The sequence below is a fragment of the Mustela nigripes genome, chromosome 2 (assembly GCF_022355385.1).
Source record: "Mustela nigripes isolate SB6536 chromosome 2, MUSNIG.SB6536, whole genome shotgun sequence".
NCBI lineage: Eukaryota > Metazoa > Chordata > Mammalia > Carnivora > Mustelidae > Mustela > Mustela nigripes.
In genome coordinates, this window is record NC_081558.1 from 66,524,498 (window position 1) to 66,550,750 (window position 26,253).

The 26,253-nt window shown below is 46.0% G+C and overlaps 1 protein-coding gene across 1 annotated transcript in view; it reads left to right on the forward strand.

The window, feature by feature from the left end:
* Positions 1-26,253, forward strand: part of TRIM71 (tripartite motif containing 71) — a 67,907-nt gene that overhangs the window by 21,351 nt on the left and 20,303 nt on the right. The window contains exon 2 of the mRNA XM_059388311.1: positions 22,491-22,658. Within this exon, the coding sequence (XP_059244294.1) occupies positions 22,491-22,658 (168 nt within the window). The remainder of the gene's footprint in view (positions 1-22,490; positions 22,659-26,253) is intronic.

Here is a 26,253-nt window from a genome sequence, read left to right on the forward strand (position 1 = left end):
CATGTACCTTCTTTCCAGAGAAATGTGTACACACACAGTTTTGCACTCAAATCAAGGAAGGGTTGCTCCCATCTAGTTAAGATTTTGTGACAAAGCATTTGGGGGTGGGGTATGTCTCCAGTGCCTTTCAAAAGCAAGATAGTCATCTGTTACCATGAATTTTAAAACGCAGAACAAACCCACACCTAGCCTGGAGGGTTTCATTCAGAGGAGCCCCTATGGCCCTGAGGCACAGGGTGGTGAAGCCATTCCTGTGTTCCTGTCCTTGCTGCTTTTGGGAATGCAGTAAATAATGGGGCAGAAAGGTGTTGAGGTAGTTCTGACCTTGTTTAAAACTAAAGCGCCAGCCCTGTGGCAAATCTGGGGTTTGCAGGGGAGAAAGTGGTGATTACAGAGGGAAATTTGCATCATTAATTAGGAATGCAAATTTTTGCAAGTTTAATTCTCTGAAAGCAGGAAGGCTTTGGGAGGGAGAAAAGCTAAGAGGAAAACTGTCTCCCAAAGGATTTTTGTAAGGGCTTTTGCCTCCCCCCTCCTCTCGTGTTTGACCTATTTATGTACTTTCAGAGTGTTGATGTCATAGCATTTCAAAGGCATATTGTATGTCTTGACTCGTAACTTCTTTTAAGTAGGCCTAAAATATCTCCTTCTCCATTAATGATCAGCATGGTTCCCTGTAGTAATGGAAATTGTCATAGAATGTAATACTCATCCAGACAGCCTGGGGTCATCCCCTCCCCCACTCAGTTCTGGGCCCCCGTTGGCAATAACTGCAATGTAGCCAGCAGATAAAAATAACCTCTAAAGAAAACTAGCTTTGTGTAGATTAATATTCTTTGAAGTTAAAAACGATGTGTTTTAGGATGAGATACTGAATACGGCTTTGGAGAAGACTGCTAACTTTGACCTGTTTATTAGTGAGGATTTTGTAGGGAAGCCATTCCCTGCCCCGTCTGCCTGTTTCTCTTGTGGGATTAATCATTTCCTTTTGACCTTGTGCTCTGCCCCTAACATGTTGCATTGATCAGATCCCGAAATCTCAAGTTCTTTTTCCACCCCCACCAACGACCCCATTCCGGTCAGAAAACCCGAGGTGTGAGGGGGAAGGGAAATAAGAAACCTTATTTATCCATTTCAATTTATTTTTAAAAACAATAGTCTCCAACTTTCTGCTCTCTCTCTCTCTCTCTCTCTCTCTTTTTTTTTTTTTTTTTTTTAAATAGGGCTTTTGTGAAACAGTCCTCTTAAAAAAGCTCCCTTTTCCCAAAATGTGACTGGAAATGTCACTAATTCAGCTTAGTACATCTTAAAACCTTTTAGACAGTGTTTCGTGAGGGCATGGAGGAAAAGTTCTTTTCAATATAGGTTTCATTTCTCTCCCTACCCCCACTCTTGCTTGGAATAGAATACAATTGATAAGAGTATACAATTGAGTATCGTAAGTAAGAGAGCTGAGTCAATGACGAGCAAATGCAGAATTGACTTAGTATGCCTTTAACTGAAAGACAAAGTTGTTTGAAGTCTCTTCAGTGTTATCCACACCTTTTCTTCCGGTTAGTAATGATAAAAGAACTGGCAGCTTTGGAACGGATGCGGTTTAAAGTAATACCTCCTGTATGCCAGTTATAGAAAATTAATTTTTTGGAATTTAAAGATTTCAGGTTAGCAAAATTGTGTATGTGTGAGAAAGAGAGAAGTGTCTATAAATTGAGAAATAAAAGGAAATCTCATTTTATCATCCAGGCATGATAGAATAGCTGATTTCTTTTGGGGGAGTGGGTGAGGAGTATTCTGTCCACTTCCCACTTGCTAGAAACTGGTCATCAGGAGAGAGGATGCCTGGAGCCTTCCTGCTGGAATATGCCCCCGAAGGGACCTGTACAACAAAGGCTCTGCATTGGACCAGCTGCCATCTTGGACCCAGCTGTTTTACAGTTGGCTCTAACTCTGGGACTAAATTGATCACAGATCCCCTGGGGGTCGCCTTTGGATTGTGGGGCCATGAGTGAAATTAGGGACAGGGACAGTGTTGTGACCTAAACTGGAGTCCCTGGGGGCACATCCTGGAAAAGGACATGGAGAGCTGTGTTCCTTCCCTGTGACCAGAGTGGGTCTGGGGGTTGCGAGATGGATAAATAGGTTTTTTCCAGCTTTGCCAAGTGTTCACTTCTGGGTTATGCCTGATGGGGTTGTACAGAAATTTGAGATATTAGGGACCAAGATATATGGTCAGAATAAATGCAGTGAAGAGAGGGTGAACATAGTAAGGCATACTAAGAGCCAGGAGTAGGGGTGAAGACCCTAAGCAAGATCAGAACATTTGGCCGAAGGTCTCCTCAGCTACATTCGTCTTAGGGCACCTTGGGAATTGTTGTTCTTAAAGTCTGGCATGGTGGGGTGCCTGGGTGGATCAATTGGTTAAGTGTTCGACTCTTAATTTCAGCTCAGGTCATGATCTCCTGGGGAGATTGACCCCCAAGTCAGGCTCCTGCATAAGATTCTTGCCATTGGGCACCTGGCTGGCCCAGTGGGTTAAAGCCTGTGCCTTTGACTCAGGTCATGATCCCAGCCAGGATCCTGGGATCCAGCCCCACAGGTGGCTGCCTGCTGCTCTGCCTACTTGTGATCTTTCTCTCTTTGTTAAATAAATAAAGTTTAAAAAAAAAAAAATTCTCGCTCATTCCCCTAACCTTGCCCCAGTAATAAAGTCTGGCATGTTAAACTCCAAGGAATTTATTCTTGACCTCTAGGCAGTGAGGACCCATTGAGGGTTGTTGAGTTTGGGAGTCATGAAAAAAATCAGTGATCCGGCACACCCATAAAAATGCCCAATCCACAGGCTTAAGAGATCATGGCAGGGTAGTTTACTGAGGTGAGTTTTTCAAGGCAGTAGGGGAGGGATTGTTACTGTTGGCAAAGGCAGCAAAGCCTAGTGGTTTCTGCATTGACTCTGGAGGCAGGCTCTGCCCCTTTCTGCTTCTATTCTTTTTTTTTTTTTTAAGATTTTATTTATTTATTTGACAGAGATCACAAGTAGGCAGAGAGGGGGGTGAGGCATGCTTCCGACTGAGCAGAGAGCCTGATATGGGGCGATCCCAGGACCCTGGGATCATGACCTGAGCCGAAGGCAGAAGCTTTTACCCAATGAGCCACCCAGGCACCCCTCTGCTTATATTCTTGAGCAAGTTACTATCTGTGCCTCAGTTTCTTCATCTGTAAAAAAAAATAATAGTAGCTACCCCATAATGTTGTGATCAGGATAAGTGACCATAAAGCACTCCTAGAGAAACGTTTGCCATTATTAAACTTTTTCTGGGTCTTACAAAATTTGACAAAACTTTAAAAAATGAGCCTCAGCGGACAGCCCTATGCTTCATTTAAGCCTCCTATATATGGTGGAAACTTAGAAATACAGAGAACTGCTGATCGTGCTAACCCAGAGATAACTATGACATTTTGATATATGTCATTCTTGCTAACATGGTTTAAAAGAAAGTTGACATTTCTGGGGCACTAGAGTCATGATCTCATGGTTATGAGATGGCGCCCCATGCTGGGCTCTGTGCTTATTAGCACAGAATCTGCTTGAGATTCTCCGCCATCTTCTGCCCCTCCCCTCATGGTTGGATGTGCACCTGTGCTCTCTCTCCCTCTGTCTCAAAGAAAAGAAAAAAAGTATGGGCATTCCTTCATTTTCCAACCAAGATCACATTGTCAGTACTTATTTTGTATTGTGTTCTTTTTCAATTCCCATTATATTATATAGGATATTATTTATTATTAGTATAAACAGTAATTAAATGTGTAGCTTATCTTAGGAAATGTTTTAGGGATGTGAAGGAGCTAGCAAGAAGTACTTGTAATTTCATGAAGTTCTAACTACATAAGCACCCCCAGTTTGGCACGGGGTAGAAAATTCATGGTTGTATTCTGTGACACCCAAACACTGCACTATAGACTGCGTTAGCAAGGAATGCTTGTACCTAGTTTTCTTCCTTTACACAAATAGAATACTATGTATATAACACTTTCCTTATCTATCTATCTATCTATCTATCTATCTATTTATTTATTTATTTAACAGAGATCCCAAGTAGGCAGAGAGGTGGGCAGAAAGCAGGCTCCCCGCTGAGCAGAGAGCCCGATTTGGGGCTGGATCCCAGGACCCTGAGACCATGACCCGAGCGGAAGGCAGAGGCCCAACCCACTGAGCCACCCAGGCGCCCCTACTTTTCTTATTTTTTGCTTAGTATAGAGCATCTGATTCCTCGTGGTTTCCCATTAATCAGTCTTTTATCGATTATTTACCCAGCCTTATTGATGGACATTTCTAATTTGCTTTCCATCACAAACATGGGGTCATAAATCGCCTGTCTTTTCAAGGAACTGCCTCATTACTAGCTGGATGGCTTGAACATGGATCTATCTTGTAGCTCGTGAATGTGCTTGTTTACTGGAGAAGGGATGCGCTCTTTTTTCTTGGGAAGAAGTGAAGGTTAATAACATCTTTTCTTGAGATCACATTAGGTCAGTGGTGAGAAATAAGATTATAGCTCTGGACCACAGGCCTGTCAGATCTGGAGTCTGTTTCCTCAAAAATGTGGGAGAGAGGGTGGCTTAGGGAGACCCATGGGAAGGCATGTTAGGGATGGCCCCTTTGGAAGCTTACTGGGGATTTGCATTCTCCCCTTTTTCCTTTTTTAAATGGTCTTGTTTTCTACCACATTCTCCTGGATAGTTAGTTCTGGAGGACCACCTGGTTCATAGACCTAGGGAAAACATCAGAAGAGGTTTCTGGACACACTTATTTACTACGTTGAGCCCCTGAGAGAGTGTGACTAACTCTTGGGGTTTGGTGAACCTTTCTTTTTCTCTGGCTCTCCCTGTGTGGCTGCTGCGTGACCATGGCTTGGGAATGGAACCCATGGATTCAATTTTGACAGAAGGAGGAAGGAAACGTGAATATCCTACTCTGTCCCCTAGGCCTTACTCAAGGGGTAAGGAAGGCATTAAACTGGCTGAAGAAAGCCTAGCTCTCAGCTCTTACCTCATTGAAAAGCTGCTTTACCTTCTTTATCTATCTATCTTTCTATTTTCAAAGACCCTATTTATTTATTTGACAGTAAGAGACATAGCCAGAGAGGAACACAAGCAGGGGGAGTAGGAGAGGGAGAAGCTGGCTTCCTGCTGAGCAGGGAAGCCCAATTCGGGGTTTGATCCCAGGACCCTGGGATCATGACCTTTGCTGAAGGCAGATGCTTAACTGACTGAGTCACCCAATGGCCCAGTTTTACCCTTTTTTTTTTTTTTTTTTTAAATATTTGGGAGAGAGGCAGTGAGAGAAAGCGTGAGGTAGGAGAAGGTCAGCGGGAGAAGCAGACTCCCCGTGGAGCTGGGAGCCCGATGTAGGACTTGATCCTGGGACCCCGGGATCGTGACCTGAGCCGAAAGCAGTCCGCCCAGGTGTTCCCAGTTTTACCTTTTTTTTTTTTTTTTTTAAGATTTTATTTATTTGACAGAGAGATCACAAGTAGACAGAGAGGCAGGCAGAGAGAGGAAGGGAAGCAAGCTCCCTGCTGAGCAGGGAGCCCGCCGTGGGACTCGATCCCAGGACCCTGAGATCATGACCCGAGCTGAAGGCAGCAGCTTAACACTGAGCCACCCAGGTGCCCGCAGTTTTACCTTTTTTAATAGGTAAAATAAATATGGTCTTTTGTTTATGGATTGTTCCTCATGGTTCTGTTGGTGCCCTGTACTTGATTGGAGTCTTTGTCCTGTTTGTTAATGGAGGTGCGAGCTTGGGTTCTTCTCTCTGTATGTGGCATGGGCTCCTCCCACTGGGTCAGCTAGTTCTGAGAGTGTTCTAGGCCCTTGGAAGCATTGGCTGTCCCCTATCTGTTGTTTCATAGCCTGATTTTTCGACAGGTGACTGGGCAGGGTGAGTTCAGCCTAGACACAAGCAGAGGGGAAACAGATTCCATTATTTTGATGAGAAGAACAGCAAAAATGGTGCAGAGGTGGGGTGAGGGTGTCATTCTCAGCCTGTGGAAATAGCAAGTGTAGTTTGTGTTTAAGGAACACTGAGGAGTCCGGTAAGGAATACTGAGGAGTCCGGATGGCCTGGCCAGACACCGTAGCTTTCAGGGTTTCCAGAGCGGGTTGCTGTGAGCCGTCCCTGATTTCATAAAATGTGCTCTCTGCATGGGGAAGAGACTAGTCCCAAGAATGCAGTAGTGTGGAAAGTGGTAGCATGTGCAGGAAATGTCTGGGAGAAAGGATTCTGCAGAAGGCCTTATCCCACCCAGAATGCAGGTTTATGTTTAGGGATAATTGTTTTGGGGAACACAGCAGAGAGGCCCTGACTGACAGGAGTGGCCTCAGATTTACCAGGGGAGGGAAGGGGAGATGCTGAGCCGCATGGGCTGGCCCAGTTGGGGCTCGGTGCGGATTAGTTGTCTTGGCATTAAACAGCCCACTGTACCGGCAGCGTACAGTGCAAAGAACACAGGTCCACAGGTTGGGATGACTGGCATATCCTTAAAGGCCCCATCCTGAGCAGGGCCTGCAGTTCTCAGCTTGGGAAGGTGGAGTGAGAAGAAGTCTTTTTCTCCTTCCCTCCCAATATAGTGTTCTTTGTCTGGAACTTCTCGCCCACCCATTTCTATTATACTTTGAGGCTAAAGTCTCAGACTTACCCTTCTTTCAGGAAGCCTGCTGGGATTAAACACTAGGCCCTGGGTTTTCTTCCCCCAGCCCTGTAATCGCTGGTCCCTTATTCACTCATCCCTCCTGCTGGACTGTCACCTGTTGAGGACGAGGGCATAGTGCCAAAAACGGTGCCAGTACTGGGGATTCATGTTAAAAGTAGCATGACATCTGGTGGGGGTTGAAAGAGGCTAGTCTGACTAGTCATTCGTGGAGGGGCAGAGTAGGCACTGTGGCCCCACAGGAAGCTGGGGACCTCTAACAGGTCAGAGTTGTTGCCCAGTACATTTACTTGAAACCTCCCGTGGCCAGAGAACAGCATCTCTCACATTCTTTTCAGTGGGCAAACAAATAATAGCCATGGCCCAGAGGGCAATTTGGGTGGCTTTCTCAGCCCTGCCTTGCCGATGTGTCCCCGGAGTTGGATTTAGCTTGTTTGTTACTTACCACGCGGCACCCTTATGGAGCAGGCTGCCATCCCTGTCCTCTCTCATAGGACTGCTGGGCAGTATTTGTGTTTTCTGCACCTTCTCTTAACAAGTTTGAAACTGCCAGCTGTGAGATTAATAAGTGTATGATCCACCTGGACATTGTAGGTTTTTTTTTTTTTACTCCTCAATGTAAGGTGGCCCCATTGTGCCCTGGGTATCCTTCCATGTCTGGATGGATGACCACAACAGGCACTGTAACCTTTGTCCCTTCAAGGGCACCCAGCTGTCATTGACACTCCTGCAAAGAGGCTTTTCCCTGCCTCCCCCATTTTCCTCTGGCCCATGAGCTTCCGGCTCCCCATTTCTCTCCAACCTACTCCAGATTCTTCCCCCATGCAGGGGTCAGGAACAGTGTGCTGCTTTGCTGAAGTTGTCCTTTTAGTTGGATTTGTAAATCTTCCATTTCTGGGGTCCTTCCATCCCATTCTTTCGAAGAAGCCATTTCTGATTTACCTGGCCCACCCCCAAGGCCATGCAACCACGATAAATACTACGAAGGAAGTCCTTTGGTACAACTTTTCTGGATGGCTGGGGGGGGGGGTGTTTGTTTTTGTTTTTGTTTTTTAAATCTGTTCCCAAATATCATGTAGTTTGGTTAATTCCTTAACTTGTCTTAACCTATCCTCTCAGGTGGACTCCCAAATGAGGTCACTTTGGAGATTTAAAGGGGGTGCTGCATGTGCAGTCTGGGGCTCGCCAGACTGGACCAACCAAGGTATCTAGGAGAGTGGAAGCTTCTTCAGTTGTTGTTTTAACTCTCCCAAGGCTCTTAGCCAAGAGCCTTAAATCCAGTGTAAATAATTTTAAAAAAATTAGGAGACACAGCACACTTGATAAAAGGGTATTGTGGCCTCAGAGACAGATTCAAGGGACTTCAGCCTGCACTAGGGCAGGCCAAGTATAAGAGCCCTCTGTAAAACAGAGAAAACTGAACACCTAGGGGGTGTTAGGAGACAAGGAGGCTTCCCATAGCCGACCAAAGAGGGAACAGGCCAGCCTGAGACTCCCTGGTCCATGCCTTATGGAGAAGGTGGTTTTGTTGCAGTGGGATTAATGTGGTAGAAGGAAAAAGGAATGAAAACCCATGTGGTCCAGAACTTCAGAATAGACCAATTTAAGAATCTGTTGCAGCCAGTTACAGTTGAACCCAGAACCCAGGTCTGAACTGCATGCGCCCAGGTAATGAAGGTTTTTTTGTTCCTAATAAATACAGTACTATAAATATATTTTCCCTTCCTTATGATTTTCTTAATATTTTTGTCTCTACCTTTGTTGTTAGAACACAGTATATACTACGTAGAGTGTAGGGAACATGTTCATCAACTATTATCTATAAGGCTTTTGGTGAACAGTAGACTATACTAGTTAAGCTTTGGAGAGTCTGGATTTTCAACTGCCTGCGGGGGGCCAGGGTGGGGGGGGGAGGTTCAATGTCTCTAAACCCCATGTTGTTTCAAGGGTCAACTGTCTTTAGATCTCTCCTGCCTTGTACCTCACATTTTCTGGTACAGGTGCTAGCCAGAGAGAAGTGACTAACAAGGCATGATGAAGGCAGTCAGGAATTTTATTTTATTTTATTTTATTTTATTTTTTTATTTATTTTTTTTTTAAAGGGATTTTGATTTTTTTTTTTTTAAAGATTTTATTTATTTATTTGTCATAGAGAGAGAAGCGAGAGCAAGCACAGGCAGACAGAGTGGCAGGCAGAGGCAGAGGGAGAAGCAGGCTCCCTGCCAAGCAAGGAGCCCGATGTGGGACTCGATCCCAGGACGTTGGGATCATGACCTGAGCCGAAGGCAGCCGCTTAACCAACTGAGCCACCCAGGCGTCCCAACAGTCAGGAATTTTAGCACCCAAGTAGAGACCAGTTGAAGGGCCATTCTTTTCCCTTATTTTCTTCCTGAAACTTTAGATTAGGTAACTGATAGCCCCTTGCTGTTAGTCCAGACTTGAAGATTTCCCCATTCTAGGTCTCCTATGAGCTCAAGAGTGTATCCTTGCATATATGCTTGGGTAGTGCGGTGGTCAGGAGGGTCTGTCCCGCACTCTTCTGTCAAAGGCAGGAGGTCGGGGCTCGTGATGCACTACTCATTGAGCCATTGTTGGCATGCTGCCCGCAGGTTCTGCTAGCTTCACATGGGTGCTGTTTGAGAGCTGCCCACCCCCACAAGCTTCATTTAGTGGGATTTCTGAGAAAGTTCCACATTTGAGACATGAGAAAGGAGTTCATCGGAGGAAAAAAAACATTGTATAGGCTTCTAACACGGAGCTTGACTCCCGTGGTCACCTGCAGTGTCCCCACACCTTGATCTTTTTTCGGATTTTATCTTAGAACTAGTTGGTTGGCCTTTCCTTGCTCAGAATCCTGCTGGCCTAGGTGTGATGCCTTGATTATCGCGTGTGCGCTCTGCTTCGTCCTTGCCAAGTCCCGTGGTAATCAGTGCTGCTTTAAGAGCACTGATGTTTTAAATGCTTTGCACACCTGTGGGAAAGAGGGGTGAATTCCAAGGGACTGGGGCTCCATTTCTGGCCTTCGTTGGCCCAGTGACCATTCCTGATTTGGCAGCTGACTCTCTCCTTGCTCTGGTACGTTTATCCCTCTGTGTCCCTAAGGTTCCAGCACTACCAGCCAGGCGGTCTTCACATCATCACTAAAAACCGGAATACAGCTTTCTTTTTTTCCCCTTGGACCAGTTTCTGCTGGTTTGCCTAGGCTCGTTGTCCCACCCTTGGCTGAGCTTGTTTTCGCTTCCCCATACCCTTCTTTTATTTAAAGGCCTTGAGGTTTTAATGGTCTCAATCAGAAATGTCTGTGTGTCTTGTTTGAATAGCTTCCTGTCGTTACCCTACTTGTGCCCTACCTAGGACTCCAGAGGTCACTGATAGGACTCCAAGGGGGAGACCTGCCCAGTAAACTGAAGGGATCAGAGTCAGCCCTGGCTCCTGTTCTTCTGGTGGCTCCCAGCCTGGGTGGCAGGAGGCTCTTTAAAGTTGGGTTTCCTTGCTTGACCTCACTCTGGCTAACTAGTTCTCCATTGGCATTTGTCCATGGGACTAGGTATCCTATGGTTGGAAAAGAAGGAATGGGTGGGTGCCTTAAATTAATTGCCTAACACGGGGCACCTGGGTGGCTCAGTGGGTTAAAGCCTCTGCCTTCAGCTCAGGTCATGATCTCAGGGTCCTGGGATCCAGCCCTGATTTGGGCTCTCTGCTCAGCAGGGAGTCTGCTTCTCTCCGCCCTCTCCCTGCCTTTCTACCTACTTGTGATCTCTCTCTCTCTCTCTCTTTCTGTGTCAAATAAATAAATAAAACCTTAAAAATTAATAGCCTCCTAACAAATGTTAACATGAAGAGGGCTTAAAAAGAACATCCATTTCTTGATACAACCAGGGCCTTCCCCCACCCCATTGCACTAGAGAGCTGTCTTGAGCCCCTTCTGGAATGTGGACCTCAGAAACACCACTCACAGGGCTTGAGCCATGCTCTCCAGGTCATAACCTGAGCCAAAACCAAGAGGCCGTCAACAGATTGAGCCACCCTGGCGCCCCTGTTTCTTGCCCAGTTTAGATAATACCTGACAGACAAGTCCAGATCAAAACAAAATTTCTGCAGCAATTAAATACTTGGTTAACCTCTTGATTTGGAGGCATCTCTTAGTTAAGGAACTTAAAATTGTCCATGAATGTGACCCTGTAACCTTGGACCATCAGGAAGGCCAGAGTTGGACCTTTCTTACTCAGGGCAGAGTAATTAACTTAGGAGTCCAGCCTACGCAAATACAAAACTTGCTAGAATGGGGAGAGAAAAGAAAAATTTTTTGTTGTATTGGAAGGAGAAAATATGGCTAGTAATGTTTAGCCCCCTCCCCCTTTTTTCTTTTTGGTTATTACCTCAGTCTTTATTTCTCTTTACCTCCCTGGGACAGTTTCCCCCAGGTGATGAGTGTGTTTACTTAAAATTCTCCTGTCCACGTGATCTCAGCCACAGAGGCAATTGAAACCCCTTTTGCTTCCAGGGAGTGAAAAGGTTTCAGGTGCACAATGTTGCCCACTGTTCAAGAGGTGAGGGCTGAGTTACATGGCCACCTACAGAGTCTGGCCATTATATTAAGCACCACCTACTTTGGTCCAGATTAAAACTCTGCGTGTTGTGACCTTGTCGGCAACAGGAAAGCTGTGCATCTATGTCAAAATCTATTTTTTCTTGTCTGGTCTAAAAATCCATAATTCACATGGGCAGTGAACTCCGCGTTGGAACAGCTCTCTTATTTGCTGCTAGAAGCTGCATGGGCCACTCATCAGTCCATCAGAGGTCGGATGCAAGCTGGGGCTGCGGCTGGGACACTGAGGATCCCATAAGGCTTTGTATGACCACTGGCTGCCCGTGGGACTGTAAATCGGGCTCAGAGTTCTTATTTTTTTCAAAACCTCTGGGGAGTTAGTCCAACTCTTCTTGCCTCTCGTGAGATAGAACTTAAGATAATACTTACAGTGGAAGGCAAAGGAAAAATAATACCTAATGGGAAGATTGTGGGAAGAATGATAATAACCTCTTACAAGTAAATTATGTGGGGCCTTTGGAGCCCCACATGGGCTCCACGAGTATTTTTTAGGTCTGTAGCTATGAAGAGCGCTGCACCACTTGAGTCTAGGCTCTAGACCCCACTCATGGACACCAGGTTGTCAGTGGGAGGATTTTTCTCCCTCACTTACTTGGGATTTGGAGGGGGGGGGTGTAATTATGCAGTATGTTTTTATTTTTTCCACAGTTCTGATTTTTTTTCCTTTCTTTTTTTTTTTTTTTTTAAAGATTTTATTTATTAATTTGTCAGAGCGAGAGCGAGCACAGGCAGACAGAGTGGAAGGCAGAGTCAGAGGGAGAAGCAGGCTCCCTGCGGAGCAAGGAGCCCGATGTGGGACTCGATCCCAGGACGCTGGGATCATGACCTGAGCCGAAGGCAGCTGCCTAACCAACTGAGCCACCCAGGCGTCCCTCCACAGTTCTGATTTTATTGAAGTTTTAGAAATACATTTGAACAGTTTATAACTTATTAGAAGATAACTGAAATTCTCTGTACCACCCTTTCTTAATACCTAGTTTGTCCCTTTTTTTAAAAAGTGTGGTTTTTAAAATTTTTTATTTAAGTTTTAATTGTAATTCCCGTTAGTTAACGTACGGTGTTAGGTTCAGGTGTGCAGTATAGTGATTCAGCACTTGTATACATCACCTGTGCTCATCACAAGTGTGCCCCCCTCCTTTTTTTTTTTTTAAGATTTTATTTATTTATTTGGCAGACAGAGATCACAAGTAGGCAGAGAGGAGGCAGAGAGAGGAGGAAGCAGGCTCCCCCTGAGCAGTGAGCCTGATATGGGGCTCTATCCCAGGACCCTGGGATCATGACCTGAGCCGAAGGCAGAGGCTTGAACCCACTGAGCCCCAGGCGCCCTTTAATAGTATAATCTTTTTTTGATTTTGGCTTTTCCCTGGCAAGCATAATCTTTTCAAATGCTTGAATCTGAAAAAACGTGTAGATATACTATGATTTGTTTCTCTCTTGGTACCGAAGTTTTATTTCTGTTTTTGACCTGGAAGAATTTTTAAATACTCCAGTTTTATTTAAGTTTATTAAAACTCGGGGCACCTGGGTGGCTTAGTGGGTTAAAGCCTCTGCCTTCAGCTCAGGTCATGATCCCAGGGTCCTGGGATCGAGCCCCGCATCAGGCTCTCTGCTCAGTGGGGAACCTGCTTCCTCCTCTCTCTCTGGCAGCCTCTCTGCCTACTGTCAAATAAGTAAAATCTTTAAAAAAAAAAAAGTTTATTAAAACTATGTTTGGTAGGCAGTAATCCAAAAACACAATTGTGGGAATGCCTGGGTGGCTCTCAGGTAAGCGTCCAACTCTTTGATTTTAGCTCAGCACATGATCTCTGGGTTTGTCAGACTGCTCACAGATTCTCTCTCTCTCCCTCTGCCCGTCCCTTACCTCCCTGACCTCCCTGGGGCGGGGGCAATTTTCACTTGTTCTCTCTCTCTCTCTCTCTTTTTTAAGATTTTATTTACTTAGCGGAGAGAGAGAGCACGAGCATGAAAAGGTGCAGAGGGAGGGAGAAGCAGGCTCCCCACTGAGCAGGGAGCCTGACATAGACCCTGGGATTATGACCGGAGTCAAAGGCAGTTGTTTAACCAACAGAGCCATCGAGGAGCCCCACACGTCTGGCATGTTTCAAAATGCCACTTAGTTTCATGTAATGTAACTTGATCTGTTGGGGGAACCCCTGAGCATAGATGTGTCACTTGCCAGCATCAAGAAGATACTCCTTGATTGCCCTTCTTAAGACCTTCAGAAAGTGTGGGAGAAGCTCCAGGCAGTGGTCAGTAAACCCTGTGGGTCTTGGTGGGTGTGATAAACCAGGAATGTGCCTTAGGCTGCATGGGCGGGCAAAGATAACAGGGCTCTGCCTGAAAACCAGAGTCTTTGACCAGGAGACAAATGAATAAATAGTCCAGGAAGCCTGGGAGCTCTCCCAGGTTGGGTTCCCCAGGGGCAGACTCTGGAGAATGAGTTTATCAGCAGTTGTGCTAGGCTGGGAGGAAGCAGGATGGAGGCAGGCTCTAGGAGGGCATAAATGTCCTGCCCTCATTGTCGCTGGGGGCAGAGCCTGACTTTCTGTCTGGACTAAGAAGGATAGAGCTGCTACAGGGAGACTCTTCCAGGGAGGAGAAATGGGATGAACAGAGGCTTGGTTGCCTTCCCCACTCCGCACCCCCAGAGGTGCCATGTATAGTGTCTCACACATAGTGTTTAGTGACCTCATGATTAATACTTTAAAAAATTAGGGATGTCCGGCTGGCTCCGAAGATCATGTGATTCTTGACTCAGGTGTCATGAGTTTGAGCCAGGCACTCATGGGGGGGTGGGGATTGATTAATTTATTAATCAGTTTCAAAGATATTTATTTATTTGGCAGATCACAAGTAGGCAGAGAGGCAGGCAGAGAGAGAGAGGAGGAAGCCGGCTTCTTGCTGAGCGGAGGAGCCCTATGTGGGGCTCCTCAATCCCAGGACCTGGGATCCTAACCTGAGCCAAAGGAAGACAGATGCTTTAACCCACTGAGCCACCCAGGCGCCCCAGGAGAGATTATTTAAATAAATATACATATTTTCTAAAAGAAGCAAAAAAATTAAATTGTGTCTTCTTGTGACTTCACAAAGGCTCTGAGAACTGCAAACTGTAGCCCAGTGTGGGAGGAGCTGCTGTTCTTCTGCATGTCTGTTTTCCTGCTCCAAATGCCCATCACATGCCTCTTTTCTAACCCAACCCTCCCCTTAGAGCTCACCTGGGGGGTTTTCCAGCCCAGAAAAACAACTTCCACTGTGTCATCCTTTTTTGTCTCTGACAGGCCCTTTAAGGCGTCAGGTCTACTGCTATATATACCTCAGCTAGCTAGCTAGCTAGCTTTAATTAATTAATTAATTAATTAATTAACCAATTTATGATTTTATTTATTTATTTATTTAAGATTTTATTTGTCAGAGAGCACAAGCAGGGGGAGTGGCAGGCAGGGGGAGAAGCAGGCTCCCCCCTGAGCAGGGAGCCCAATGTGGGATTTGATCCGAGGACCCTGGGATCATGACCTGAGCAGAAGGCAGATGCTTAACCAACTGAGCCACCCAGGAGTCCCATGTACCCTCGGCTTTAAACAAAAGGAGATGGCTATGGTAAGAAGAATTTATGAACCTGTTTTGTCTGTGACTCTGGCAAAAGCGGAAGGCCTTGTATGCTGTGGTTCCCAGGATATCATTGTTCTCTGGGGTTTCATCTTTAAAAAGCAGTGCTAGAGGGGTTTTCTCCCAGGATGAGCTCACTTTGATACTTTTTAGTAACTCTGACATTCTGGGACTATAAATTGGGTTATTTCTTTTTTTTATCAAATCTGCAAGTAAGCTCAGCCAAATTCATTCAGTTTGGAAACAGTTTACTCATCTAATTATCTGTGCCTATAAAAAGGTTTTTAGTTTTTAAAAGGTAGTGATTCTGGTTTTGTGTATATCCATATCGAAAGCTGTGTGCTCAGGCAGGGTCCTTCCAGGGAGAAGGAACAGTGAGTATGAGGTCCCTGAGATACCGGAACATGGCAGGGTTGCTAGAACATAACATTGGGGATCCATGTACCTAACTCTAGGGCTTTGGGACTGGTCCCATAGCAGGAAAACAGATGATAGGGAGGGAAAGGAGCTTTTCTTTATTTATTTTTAAAAAAATTTTAAAGAGTTTGACTACGCCTTGTGAGTTGGGGTACTGCTAAGGTGGTAGTTGGTGTTGGAAAGAGAGGGAACAGTGTTCATTGAAGGTGTGAAATTTCCTCCTAAAAGGGGAGGGACGTGGCCCCTGGCCGGCTCAGTCCAAGGAACATGTGACTCTGGGGAGGGGGGTGTGAGTTTAGCCCCACATTGGGATAGAGATTGCTTAAAAAAATAAATACGGAAGGGAACATTGATATGGCTTTGGGAGTGGTCCAGAAACTCTGTTGGTACCAGCTGCTGCATTGAGTCTGAAGCTGTTAGAGCTTAGAGCTTGACAGTGTTTTCTCTCTGTTTTCAACCCTTCTTTTTCAAGTTTGCCATGTCCATCGAGCCTAAACATTTGGTCTGGAGCTGAGTAGGCTGCTCTGGCCCTGGTTTGGCTGGGGCAAAGCACTTGGACACCCCACTCCACCACCAGGTAGTCTTGACTTAATTTAGCTTGGGAATGAATCTGATTCAGCTAGCTGGCCAAATAGGCAGCCCAGATCTTTTACCCTAACCCTGCGGTCAGATGTGCCTCGACATGTAAGGATTTCTTAGTTTAGAAAGTTAATATTGTGCATATACATATATATTAAGGAACAGCACCACAAAATAACGAGTATTAGCCTTTCTCCAATCATGTGCTTAAACGCTCACACTCAGTGGTGTAGGTAAAAGTCATAAGTCATTTTCATATTTGTTTGGGTTTTGCTGCCAAATAGCTTAAGTAAACTCTTTCGGTTTCCAGAGCCTGTTGGATTTTGGAACTCCAGAAAGGGCGTCGTGGATTTGTATGGGACCTCAAAGTGTGTGTCACTGGATGTTTGAACAATACTCTCTGGGACTAATAAGTGTTACTTTTATTCTGGACACCTTCCACCATCCACCACTAGAGACACCCCCAACTAGCTGCTGCGCCACCCCTGCCTCTGCATTTGGGACAATCTTCTTAGCAGCCACTGAGGATACCAAACCCAAGGCTGGCTTTATTGCACCCCCTCTGGGCTTCTTTTCAGTCTCCGTGTCCACTGAAGCCTTCCAGCCAAGCAGAAGTGGACCTTCACTCCCAGTTTCAACATTGACCATCTCATCTGGTTTCCCCCTGCTGGCTTTTTGTGTGCGTTTTGTCCTGTCCGGAACAAAGAAACTGGTGCTTGACAACCTTCTTTTTTATTTCGGTGGAGGTTGACCAGACTTAAAGTTTGAGAATCCTTACTACCCACCCTTACCAAGTGTATTTTTCTTCTCTCACCAGGTGATGGTAGCAATTGTATATATTGCCAAATGGAAAGAAATGGAGGTGTATAAAGAACAAGGATAATGCAATACAACATTGCTTGAGATTTTTTAAAAATAAGGAAATGGCTTTAAAATTTTATCAGCAGTTACTAATAAGTAAGTTTGTGGTATATCCATGGGCGGCTTGATCCAGAACACTCTCCAAGTTAATACAGTTAACTGCAAAAAGGCTGGTATAATAACGTACTTGTATTTGTGTCTTGAAGAAAATTCAGAATATAGAATGTGACGTATTTTTAGATGGTTTTGTTAAAAAGTAGAAACATTGAGTTGAGAAATGGGAGATTTTTAAAAACTATTACACTTAATTCATTTTGCATAAAAATGCATATATGTTCCCTAGTTTTTTTTTATATAAAGTTTTTATTTTAAAGTAATCTTTACACCTGCTGTGGAGCTCAAACTCAGAACTCTGAGATCATCACATGCTACCAACTGAGCCAGCCAGGCACCCTCCTAAATTTTTTTTTAATTATTTTTTTTAATTTTTAATTTTTAAAGATTTTATTTATTTGACAGAGAGAGAGATCACAAGTAGGCAGAGAAGCAGGCAGAGAGAGGGAGAGGAGGAAGCAGGCTCCCTGCTGAGCAGAGAGCCTGATGCGAGAACCCTGGGATCATGACCTGAGCTGAAGGCAGAGGCTTTAACCCACTGAGCCACCCAGGTGCCCCCTAAAATTTTTTTTAATGCTTCAGCACATCTCGCCCCTCCCTCTCCCTTAACATGTCCTCAGCTCAGATCCGACTGGAACTGGTAGTAATTGTGTATGCCCAGGTACAGATTCCTTTCTTACCCCTTTCCGGCCCCCAGGTCACCGCTCTGGAGCAGCATGTGGCCATTGATGGCAGGAGGAACTTATTCCTTTGATTTGGACTATGGTTTTGGAGCACTGGCATTCTGTATATTTTCCCTAAATCAAGTAAAACCTGGTTTTGATGTGATTTTATAGACCTAGTCCTGGCTGGACTGTACTCCTTTTACTTGGTTTAGTGCTTTGGGTTTCTTTTAATAGGAGAGAGCATTCAGGGTGGCAGACACAGGTAAGACTTTTGGTTGTCACCCGCCATCCTCCACTTTGTTTCTATAGTGGAAAGCTTAGAAACCCTCCTGCGTGGCTAGTGACCTCCTTTTGTCCAGGCCTGAGTTTGTGGGAGGCCAAATGTCCTCGGTTGTTTGAAGGGACCTCAAACACGTTAAAGGTTTTCCATCAGGGCATCTTGATGACGAGGAGTCTCTCTGTCCTTTCAGTTGACATTCTTCAGTGATGTGGATAGTTCTATTTAAAACTGGAGGCTCATTCTTTCAGGATGCATGGTGTGCTCTCTCATATAGGAGTCCCCTGGGTATGTGTGTGTGTTCGTTCCTTGTTGGATCACAGGTAGTATAAAAAGTAGATTCCAGGAACGCATACACAGTCTTGTTCACTAACAGAGCACTTTATTTAAGCACTGGCTAAGGTCAACTTGCCAACTTGGTATTTTTATTTATTTTTTCTTTACCCTCCCTCTTTCCTCTCCTGCTGGGCCCACATTCCTAGGTCTTTGTCTGTGCCTGGTATTTTAGAAATTATGGGAGAGGAAGGCAGTGGGTGGGGCGTTCTGGGAGCTGGGGGCAGGGAAGAGGGTGGTCACTTGCAAGGTCAGAGGTCAAGCCTGCTCCATTCAGCTGGGGCAGCCAGATTGTCGCCAGGCAAGGGGGGAGGGGCGTTGGAGGGGGCGGGTCTTGCATCTGCCCGGGAAGCCCCAAACAGGCAGGTCCAGGCGCTGGAATTCCTGCTGCCAGAGGAGCACTCCTACCCCCCCCCCCTTTCCGGAGCCACAGTTCATGGCCTCTGCCACGTTTCTAGCCCTTTGGAGGACATGGGTTCCAGTTTATTCTTTTAAAACAATCTTCCAGCTATTACAGAGAGAATTGCACCCATGTGTACCCTTACCTATGGCCCCTGTTTTCACAAGCTCCAAAACTGTTGGTTTCTGTCCTTAGAAATTTCAGGTAGAGGAGATAGGGAGCTTCCAAATGGAAATGAAATCTTCCCAGAGTTTTATGCCCAAGTTTAGCTAGATGGTTTATAAAAATTGACCATATTTTCAGTTTCTGGACACTGGTTGTTTTTAAGATTTTATTTATTTATTTGACAGAGAGAGAGATCACAAGAAGGCAAAGAGGCAGGCAGAGAGAGAGGAGGAAGCAGGCTCGCCGCTGAGCAGAGCCCAATGCGGGGCTCGATCCCAGGACCCCGAGATCATGACCCGAGCCGAAGGCAGAGGCTTTAACCCACTGAGCCACCCAGGCGCCCTGTTTTGTTTTTTTAAGATTTTATTTATTTGACAGAGATCACAGGTAGGCAGAGAGAGAGGCGGAAGCAGGCTCCCCGCTGAACAGAGCGCCCGATATGGGGCTCTATCCCAGGACCTTGGGATCATGACCCAAGCCAAAAGCAGAGGTTTTAACCTCCTGAGCCACCCAGGCGCCCCTCTTTTAAAGCCAATAGTTTATTTATTTATTTATTTAAAAAGATTTTATTTATTTATTTGACAGAGAGATCACAAGCAGGCAGAGAGTCAGGCAGAGAGAAAGGGGGAAGCAGGCTCCCCGCTGAGCAGAGAGCCCGATATGGGGCTCAGTCCCAGGATCCCGAGATCATGACCCAAGCCAAAGGCAGCGGCCTAATCCACTGAACTACCCAGGCGCTCCCTAAAAGTCAATAGTTTATTAATTATAAACACCACTGGTGCTATGCTGTTTACTCACCCATAGCTTTTTACTGTTAACCAGTGTGGTGTCCCTACAGTCCTCCTGGAACTGCAGAGCACTGGCACCTCCAAAATCACAGTGTGCTCTAGGCATTTAGAGTTGCATCAGTCCTGTGAAATGATGCCAGGCAAGACTGCATCCAGAGACCCCACTGCCCACTTGAGAGGTATCTATCTCGAGGGGCCCAGTGCCACGGGCTTGGGGCACCCTGCTGCCACACATTCTGACCAGGATTTCTTTTCTGGCTACTTCCTCTGCAGAATACTTTAAAACCTACCATTTGCAGGTTACCACCTACGCACGTCATCATCCAGGCTCTGGACTGTAAAAACCTAAAACCCAGAAAAATCTCCTTGGTTCCTCGCAGTCACATAGCTGGTGCCTGGCTTCCTTCTTGGCCCAGAATTATTTCAGAGACTTTTGGTTTGTGGTGTTGAGTTCCTGGGATTTCAGGGATGGAGGTGGTCTCCTGAGGCACCTGGCCAGACCTCTGTGTCTCACATACAAGACAAGCCCAGTCCCATGACTGCATAGATTTCCCCATGGGCAGATGGTGCCAGGCTCGGGCTGAGAGCCTCAGGCCCTTCGCCACTCACTGTACACTTGAGAGCTGTTACGCTTGCACAGATGAAAGAAAGCAAGAGGACTCCACTCATTCCACACAGAGACAAGAGGAGATGGCTTAGCTGTTTGGCAGGGGCAGAGGACAGAAGGTTTGGAGACATGTTCCATTCTGATTTAAAAGAAACCTGCCCATGGGAGGTTTTCGCACCTCCCCAGAGCTTTGAGATTGATGCCTTTGTGCCCTGACAAATGGAGGGAGCAAAGGGAAGGCATGGGGCTGAGTGTCGAAACAGGAGCACCACATTGTAAAGGGAGTGTCCAGGAATACGTTCAGGTTTATCCAGATCAGCATGTTTTGATTAGTATTTAAGGTTAGCTTGAGAATTTTAGCTTTTTCAGATTAGAAAGATTAGATGAACGTTAAATGGTGAACCTGTTCTTAAAAAAAGCAATTGGTCTTGGGGTGCCTGGGTGACTTAGTGGGTTAAGCGTCTTTAGCTTATGTCATGGGATTGAGCCCTGCGTCAGGTTCCACGCTGAGTGCTTGAGATCCTCTCTCTCTCTGTGTCCCCAAACATGATTGGTCTTGAAGGCAAATTACTGTCACCAGCTTTCAGTCTCCCGAGGCTGCTAGGGAAGTACTGGACTAGACAAGGGGTCCTACTCCTGTCACAAACCTGATCCTATTTCCCTCTTAAAATGTGGAGCCCAGAAAACCCGTCATATCAGAACCATTTCCTAGAAATAGGAACATAATATCCCAAATCTTTTCCCTATTTCTGAATCCACAATTTTCTAGAGAAGCAAGCATAACCCATGCGAAATCCCTCACCTCCCTTTTAACTCTGAATCCTGAGTGGACTGAGCTCGTCTCCTAGTGGACATATTATGTGCCAACGTGTTGGTTAGTTAATAAGATAACCTGAAAGGGGGGGGCGCCTAGGTCATTGTCTGCTTGGTCATGATCTCACCCCATCAGAGCTCTGCACTCAGTGGGGGGTCTGCTTGAGATTTCCCCCACCCTCCCACCATAGCACGTGCTCTCAAATAACCTGAAGAGAAGAGAAGCAGCATTCTCACTCCTGGCCAGGCACCTTTCTGTGTGGGTCTTTCTGATGGGAACATTGCAGCTGTCCCTCCCCACTCCGCGTCCTGTAACACTGTGCTGCTTCTGGGCCAGGGTGAGCACCTGTTCTGTTCCACAGAACCACCTTGCCACAAGTCTCATACCCTGGACTCCAGGATACCTAATAAGAAGCTTAGTGCTCTTAAGAGTGGGTGTCCGGTTTGTCTTGGAACCAGCTCTTCAGAAGGCTCGCATAGGCTTCCCTGTTCTGCCCCTGCTTGCTGTGTGGCCCTGTGACGTCATGACCCCTTATCTTCATCTGGGGATTAAGCGTATTGTGTATGGGAAGGCAGCCCCTCGGACACCACTTTCCTGCCTGTTGCATGTTGGCTGGCTTTCCCTCACCCCCAGGTGTACCAGTGGCAAATTTAAGCACTGTTCTTCTTTGAAAGCAATCCTGTAAACATTCAGAGAGTGGTGCTGAGTGCTCCACTCTGTGGAGGGATACAGCTAGACTGGCCCAGTTTCTGCGCCAAGGAGCTTTTGCTTTTGAGAGCTCTCATTTATCAGCAGGTGGAGGTCGAGCCAAACCTTCTCCCCTCCCCGCATGCTGGGCCCCAGGGAAATACAGAACATCGCATAAAGCAGTTCTGTCAGCACGGGCTGCCTGGCAGGGTCGGCTCCTTGGAACAACTTGGCAGGAAGAAGAAAGACAAGAAGCTGGCTGACCTTACCACTATCTGCCTTCGCTCCAGAAGCTGAAGCCTGTGGCTTGCTTGAGTGTCTGGGAGAACCGTGCTTTGCACTTTGTGCTAGTCTCCTTGATGGGGAGAGTAGCAGCAAGCTGTGGTGTAAGTGTGGTTAATTCTGGCTCCCGGCCGTGTTTCTTGCCAACCCAGTGGCTGGGGTGGCAAGACAGATTTTTCTGGAAGGTTTTTCATTTGGGCCCCCAGTCTCAGACCAAGGAAACACAATCTTAGAGCTTTCCTGGAGAATTAATCTGAGATACTGGGAAAATTTCTTAGGCAGGAGGATTGTTTTATTTCATCTTTGCCTTTGGAGTGTCTCAGTTACACTTCTAATTGAAACTGGAGTGGACAGACGGCATTGGCTGTTTTTTTCCTTGATTTTGGCCCAAAGGAGGTGGGAAGGGAGGGCAAGCTGTGCTCACATTGATTGCACTGCTCCCTCTTCCTATAGGGGTATGTGCTTGTGAATTTGGGAATGAGTTGGCTGAGGGTCTGGAATCCACAGAGCACCCAGGGTCTGCCCCTTCCTGCTAGTCCCGAATCTCTCCTTAATGGCTGTATGCCCTCTGGTCTGCAGGTGCTGCATCTGTACTGTGACACCTGTTCGGTGCCCATCTGTCGTGAGTGTACGTTGGGCCGGCATGGGGGCCACAGCTTCATCTACCTCCAGGAGGCGCTGCAGGACTCACGGGCACTTACCATCCAGCTGCTGGCCGACGCGCAGCAGGGCCGCCAGGCAATCCAGGTCAGTTCTTCCCCACCCTTCACCGGTTTCCCTTGTTCTTTCTTGCACAGAAAACCTTTCCTGCTCCCTTTTAGATGGCATTTGTAGATTATTGGGCAGGCTCCAGTGTGTGGGGGCCATGGAACAATGACCCAAATGAATTCATGGGACACCCCCGCAGAGTAATCCCTTGGGGAGGTGGAGAGTTGGGGAAAATGGGAGGGGTGTGGCCAAAGGGTTTGTGGCAGATGCTTGGCTGGGCCCCCACCACGTCATCTGCCTGTTTTTCATCCAGCCCTTTGCCCAGATACCAAGTGGGCATTGTGGAAAGACTGGGTCCTTAGTGCTTTCCAGACAGGGGACCTCTGCTGTTCAGATGGATTTATTTATCGGTGAAAATTCAGGGAGCAGCAAAAGTTTATCTCCAACTCTTCCCTAAGTAATGAAGTCCCATCTGGTAACTGAGACCTTTGCTTCTGTTGAGTCCTTGTGCCTTTGGGGTCAGGAAGGGACACGTGTAACTTTGGGGCATAGAGTAGCTCTTTTACAGTCAAGTGGTGGCATGCCTGAAATGATTTAAAATCCTCTCTTGGTCCAGGTGACAAGGTTTTAAGAAGGGAAAAAAGTCATGAGATGTTTTCCTTATCTGGTAGGATAAAGGTTGAAAATCAGGAAACATTGCTAATTGTTGAGCAAAAATTGAATGGAAAACTGTTAATTACATTCTTAGAGTATTTGAATAAGTGAATGGTCTAAAAAATAAGATCCCCCTTTTTTGAGAAATGGTGAAAAATTGATCACATGCTCTAAAGAAGGAGCAGAAGGATGGTGTAGATTTTATTAAGTTTCTCAACAGTTACCATATTCTTTTTTTTTTTTTTTAAGATTTTATTTATTTATTTGACAGAGAGAAATCACAAGTAGACGGAGAGGCAGGCAGAGAGAGAGAGGGAAACAGACTCCCTGCTGAGCAGAGAGCCCGATGCGGGACTCGATCCCAGGACCCTGAGATCATGACCTGAGCCGAAGGTAGAGGCTTAACCCACTGAGCCACCCAGGCCACCCCAGTTACCATATTCTTTTAAAAAGATTATATTTAATCATTTTTAAAAATTTATTTATTTATTTATTTGACAGAAGAGATCACACGTAGGCTTAGAGGCAGGCGGGGGGTTGGGTGGGTGGGTGGGAAGCAGGCTCCCTGCTGAGTGGAGAGCCTGAGGCAGGACTTGATCTCAGGACCCTGAGATCATGACTTGAGCTGGAGGCAGAGGCTTAACCCACTGAGCCACCCAGGTGCCCCCAGTTACCATAATTCTACACATGATACTGAGGTAGTCTTTCTGAATAGTCAGATTGTCTGATATTCAACTCCTGTCAACTCTCATATTTGAGAGTCTGTATTTCTGCAGTGGCTAATTCTGGCATATTCTTAAGCCAAAGTGGCCTGTTTTCTTTTTCATGCCTTCATAGTGGCTCTTGGTTGCTTATAAATTCTTGTTTTCAGCATCCCCACTAGTGCAGTTTTATTTCTGTCCTATTTCAGTGAATTTGTCCCCGTGGATGAAGTGGCTTGTGGCTTCCCTTTTTATCCCACCGCCATCAGGCCCTGGTCAAGTTGCCTTACGGTGCTGGTGTCTCTTGGGCTCTGGCTGCTGTCAGCATCACCTGGGGGAGCATAAAGACCTGCTGTGTCTGGGTCTTTCCCCCCAGATTGTGGTACTAGTCCCTTTCTCTCCTTGGAGATCGAGCACACTCAGGTCCTTGAGCCATGTCTGAGAGAATTGCTGATGCTCTCTGCTTCCTGGGATCTGCCCCTCTGGAGAATAAAGTGAGTGTCATAATTTGCTAGAACCTTAAAGAGATCTGTGGTTAAAATGATGGACTCTCAGGGAGGTCCATCATTTGAACTTTTTGTGGAAAGAAGAGAGAAGCTGATGTGCAGAAGATTTTGTCTGCAGTACTTAACTTCCTACAGCAAAGTCAGTGTTAGCGGAGAGTCTGCTGTGTGAGTAGTTAAAACACCCAGGGGGCGCCTGGGTGGCTCAGTCGGTTAAGCATCTGCCTTTGGTTCAGTTCAGGATCTTGGGGTCCTGGGATCGAGCCCCTATTCAGGCTTTCTGTTCAGCGGGAAGTTTACTTCTCCTTCTCCCTCTCTGATCTCTCTAACTCCCTCTCTGTCAAGTAATAAGTCAAATCTTTTAAAGAAAGAAAGAATGAACGAACAAACAACCACGGATGAAATTCAAATGTGAGTTGGTACTACGGTGCCTGATGGGCATTTTGAGTGGAGGAGCCAAGTGGCAGGTGGATATTGGGTGTTTAGTAATCTGCATGGCCACATCCAGGCACACGCGCTAAACATCAACTGCATGAATTGTGAATTGACTTCTTGAATGTCCTTGCATAACTAAGAGTGTGTGGGGAGAGAGAAGGGTATGCTTTTGTGGCTTTTGGTTATAATTCTTCAGAACCTACACTCAGTCAGTGATCTAAATGTTGGGGTAGGATTGGCTACCCATTTCTGTCTGAATGTTCTTACAAGGTTCTCAATACATTGTCCCTTCCTGAGACTATTTGGGAGCCCTCTAATGAAAGTAGAGTGGTTCCTACATGTTAAGGAGGAGTCCCCTGGGTGTTGGTAGAAAAAACATGGCCCCTCTTTCCCTCTGAGTTTATTCTCTAATGCCAGCACATGCCTTTGGGAGAAGGGAAGTTGAGGTAAAGCTTGAGAACAAGTTAGTTTTGTTCCAGAAATCACTGCCTGAAGATCCAGTTTGTTTCGTGTGAGCCGTAGGAAAAGCAGCTACTATCTAGCCCAGGTCATGCTTTTGTTTATTTATATAAAGAGATAATGAGACTTGTGTGTGAATCTACGGGTGTTTTTCCTCTTGTTGGTCACTAAGCAATGGAAAGGATGATGATACTGAGATTTTGAGGGGTTCCCCTCGGGGTAAAGAAGTGACCTTGAAATGCCAGGAAAGGACACTGCTTGGGGTGGGTACGAAGTGCTTTGGGCACTTGATTTCTCTTCTTTTCTGTGTCTCCCCGCCCCCCTGCCTTAAGATTTTATTTATTTATTTGTCAGAGAGGGAAGAGAGAGCCCACAGGTGGAGGAGGTGGGGCAGTAGGCAGAGGGAGATGCAGACTCCCCACTGAGCAAGGAGCCTGACCTAGGGCTCAGTTACCAGGACTGTGTGATCATGCCAAAGGCAGATGCTTAACCAACTGAGCGATCCAGACATTCCCAGACACTTGATTTCTTCTTGCAGTTGGCCGAAATAAATATTAATGAAGTAAATAGCCCAATCACATAATTTTTATGTTGCCACAAATAGCTTTTATATTAAAGAATGCAGAAGATGTTATGAAGACTGATTTCTGTTTTTAATACGAATACTGGAGAAGGAAGGAACAACATAGTCAATTAGAACAAAATTTGGGGGGAGCAGTAAGTTACGTTAACATACACATAAAATTGGTGCCATGCCACCCCATCCCCTTTTTAAAATCACTTAATCTATTTAAGCCAAAATACAGAATGATCATAGGGTAAGAAAAGAGTTTTGATTTTTTTTTTTTTACAAGGAACTTTTTTTTTTTTTTTTTTAAAGAT